General features: G+C 41.9%; 1 protein-coding gene across 1 annotated transcript; it reads right to left on the bottom strand.

Moving 5' to 3' along the window:
• Positions 1-6: 6 nt before the first annotated feature.
• LOC121918598 lies at positions 7-1,782 on the bottom strand (the record flags this gene model as incomplete). Its single annotated transcript, XM_042444620.1, has 1 exon — positions 7-1,782. A coding segment is annotated over one exon (1,776 nt), but the record flags the coding sequence as incomplete, so codon positions are not given.
• Between the last annotated feature and the right edge of the window lie 4 nt (positions 1,783-1,786).

The following is a 1,786-nucleotide window of genomic DNA, read 5'->3' as shown; positions in this document are numbered from 1 at the left end:
GTCCCTGGACCGCTTGATCCGAAGTTTAAGGGGTTGTTGATCTATGGGCTCACTAACCCACTGTCGGCTGTGGTCCTTTTTGACCCTGGTGTAATGGATCCAAGGTTTAACTCCTTTCAACTTGACAGCAGTGGGTGTAGTTAGTAGTACATCATATGGTCCTTTCCACCTTGGTCCCAGTGGATTACTTTTCCAGTCTTTTAACCACACCGCATCTCCTGGCGAAAAAGGGTGGAGAGGAGTGACAGGGAAAGGGTATCTGGCGCATTGCACAAATTTTTGTAACTCATTGACAGTTCTTCCAATTAACTGAACCTCTTTCATTAACTGAAACTTTCCCCATTGCTCCAGGTCCCCATTCAACCTCTGTAAATTCAATGGGGGTCTTCCAAACACAATTTCATAGGGAGACAAACCCAAGAACCTAGTAGGGGTACATCTGATTTTAAATACTGCCATGGGTAGCACCTCTGTCCATTTGAGTCCTGTTTCTAAACACATTTTTGAAATTGTTCCCTTTAAAGTTCTATTCATACGTTCTACCCTGGACGAACTTTGGGGATGGTACGCACAATGCAGTTTCCAGGTTATTCCCAAACTTTTACATAACCTTTGAACTACTTGATGTACAAAGGAAGGGCCATTATCACTTCCAATAAACAAAGGGAAACCTGACCTAGGTATGATTTCCCTAAGCAAGGCTTTCACAACCTGCTCAGCTTTCTCATTGGTTGTGGGGAAAACATCTATCCATCCAGAAAACGTACACACTATTACTAATAGATATCTGTATTTTCCTACTTTGGGCATTTCAGTGAAATCAATGACCACATGCTCCCAGGGGGAGGATCCTGTCCTCTGTACACCTGGAGGATTCAAGGTCCCCACCCTAGGGTTAACCCGAGCACAAATCTCACATCTTTGGGACACCTTTTTAATGATAGCTGTCAATCCTTGAAAGTACACTTGCCTTTCTAACAATAGCTGGGCATTTGTGCTTCCTAAATGAAATTGATGGTGTAGTTCTTTAACTAAGTGCCATGCTGTCTTTTCTGGCAAGTAAATTTTATTATTTGGGAGTATCCATAATCCTTTTCTTTTAACTCCTCCTTCCCTGGCAACCCAGTCCTCCTCATCTTTTGTATATATTATTTGTTGTGGTAGGTATTGTTCTACCTGCAGGGCCATTTCCTTCTCTATCGGTAATTCAGCCGCTATTTTAGCCTTCATGTCTGCTAGCCTATTTCCTTTTGCTACATTATCTTCTCCTGCTTGGTGACCCTTACAATGTATCACAGCTACTTTTTCAGGTAACCACACATTTTCCAGCAATGCTTTAATTTCCTCTATATGTTTAAGAGTTTTTCCTGAAGCACTAAGAAGTCCTCTTTCTTTATACAAAATCGCATGGGCATGTAATGTGAGGAAGGCATATTTCGAATCAGTATATATGTTAACTTTTCTTCCTTGTGACAGTTGGAGGGCTCTATTCAGAGCTATCAGCTCAGCCTTTTGTGCTGACACATTTGGTCCCAAGGCTCCTTCCTCTAAAACTTTTCCTTCTTCTGTAACTACCGCATATCCTGCCTTTCGGGTGCCATCTATAACAAAACTGCTCCCATCTGTATACAGAGTTAAATCAGCATCCGGTAATGGGGTATCTTTCAATCCGGGTCTACTAGTATAGACTTCATCAAGTACTTGTAGGCAATCATGTTGAACTAGTTCGTGGGGAATAGGCAACAGTGAAGCAGGATTCAAGGTAGTACAAGTTTGTAACTCTATT

This window comes from Sceloporus undulatus, unplaced genomic scaffold (genome assembly GCF_019175285.1).
Source record: "Sceloporus undulatus isolate JIND9_A2432 ecotype Alabama unplaced genomic scaffold, SceUnd_v1.1 scaffold_18947, whole genome shotgun sequence".
NCBI classification, from domain to species: Eukaryota; Metazoa; Chordata; class Lepidosauria; order Squamata; family Phrynosomatidae; genus Sceloporus; species Sceloporus undulatus.
Note: the sequence above shows the minus strand (reverse complement) of the source record. Positions and strands in the feature narration are given on the sequence as shown.